Source organism: Histoplasma capsulatum, genomic scaffold (genome assembly GCF_000149585.1).
Source record: "Histoplasma capsulatum NAm1 scaffold_219 genomic scaffold, whole genome shotgun sequence".
Taxonomy (NCBI): domain Eukaryota; kingdom Fungi; phylum Ascomycota; class Eurotiomycetes; order Onygenales; family Ajellomycetaceae; genus Histoplasma; species Histoplasma mississippiense.
Window position 1 is genome coordinate 1 of NW_001813763.1, and position 1,216 is coordinate 1,216.

The window sequence follows — 1,216 nt, forward strand, 5'->3', positions numbered from 1 at the left end:
AAATGCAAGGGCCGGAAGATTCCCGTGGCGCCCAGGCCGCTTAGGACAGGGATGTAACCCTTCTGCCACACCTGCCGGACGTCTTCCTGATGCTTCCCAAAGACCATGGACATATCAGAGATATCTTTGGACGCATGGGTTTTGACGATCGTGAGATGGTCGCCCTCAGCGGCGCTCACTCCCTTGGTCGTGCCCATCCTGACCGGTCTGGTTATGACGGTCCTTGGGACTTCAGTCCGACTGTCTTCACCAACGAATTCTTCAGATTGCTGGTTGAGGAGAAATGGAACTGGAAGAAGGTAATCAAAAATGCAAATATATATTCGGTCAAATAGCTGTTCGATTCATGAACTGACTAAACCAAAATTCCAGTGGAGCGGTCCTGCCCAATACACCGACAATACCACTAAAACTCTGATGATGCTTCCTACCGATATGGCTCTTGTAAAAGACAAGGAGTTCAAGAAGCACGTCGAACGATATGCCAAGGACAGCGACGCATTCTTCAGGGAATTCTCGGATGCGTTCGTCAAGCTCCTCGAGCTTGGCGTTCCCTTCACCTCCAAGGCTGAAGATCGCATACGATTCAAGTCTTCCCACGACTGAATTCGCCGCTTTGTGACTTCTGTAACAGCGAAGCGAAACAGTTTTTCCTCTTGATCGATCCTTTTCTACTCCTTGGTAAATCTAATCAGTTTTTTGTGGCACATCTCTGTCGATATCTTTTTATGATTTTTTAAATTCACTTTTTTTTTTGTTGGTAGTATTTCGCCAAGTTCTGTTCCATTCAGTTTTAGATTACAAAATTCTCTCTACTCCTGTTCACCTCTGTTTCGAGGATCCTCCTCGTTCCACCTTTGTACGATACCTGTCGTCTTCTAGCGTCATTCTTGAGCAGGAAAAATATTTGGAGAGGGACCGAACAAGTGGAAGTGCGCAGAATGCGCCAAGGTTGATGGTTGGTGCTTGATATATTTGATCCTATATTCAACAAAATCAAGATGTAAACAATTAAAACCCTATCAGGTATTATTCTGCAAAGAGTATTTTATTCGATTCAAGTAATACCACCCAACCATAAAGCGAAAATAATAAAAGAAAACAGGAAGTTGCCAGCATCTCCAGTCCACGTTGAACAACCTGTGTCATGTTGGGGCAAATAACATCTGTGCCAGAAAAAGATATTATTTATCCATCCATTTATCGTTCACCCGGC

General features: G+C 44.3%; 1 protein-coding gene across 1 annotated transcript; it reads left to right on the top strand.

Moving 5' to 3' along the window:
- Positions 1-155: 155 nt before the first annotated feature.
- On the top strand, positions 156-606 carry HCAG_09319 (predicted protein; the record flags this gene model as incomplete). The annotated part of the gene is made up of 2 exons (XM_001535713.1): positions 156-299; positions 373-606. The coding sequence occupies 2 exons, from the start codon at positions 156-158 to the stop codon at positions 604-606; spliced, it is 378 nt and encodes a 125-aa protein (XP_001535763.1).
- Positions 607-1,216: the final 610 nt, after the last annotated feature.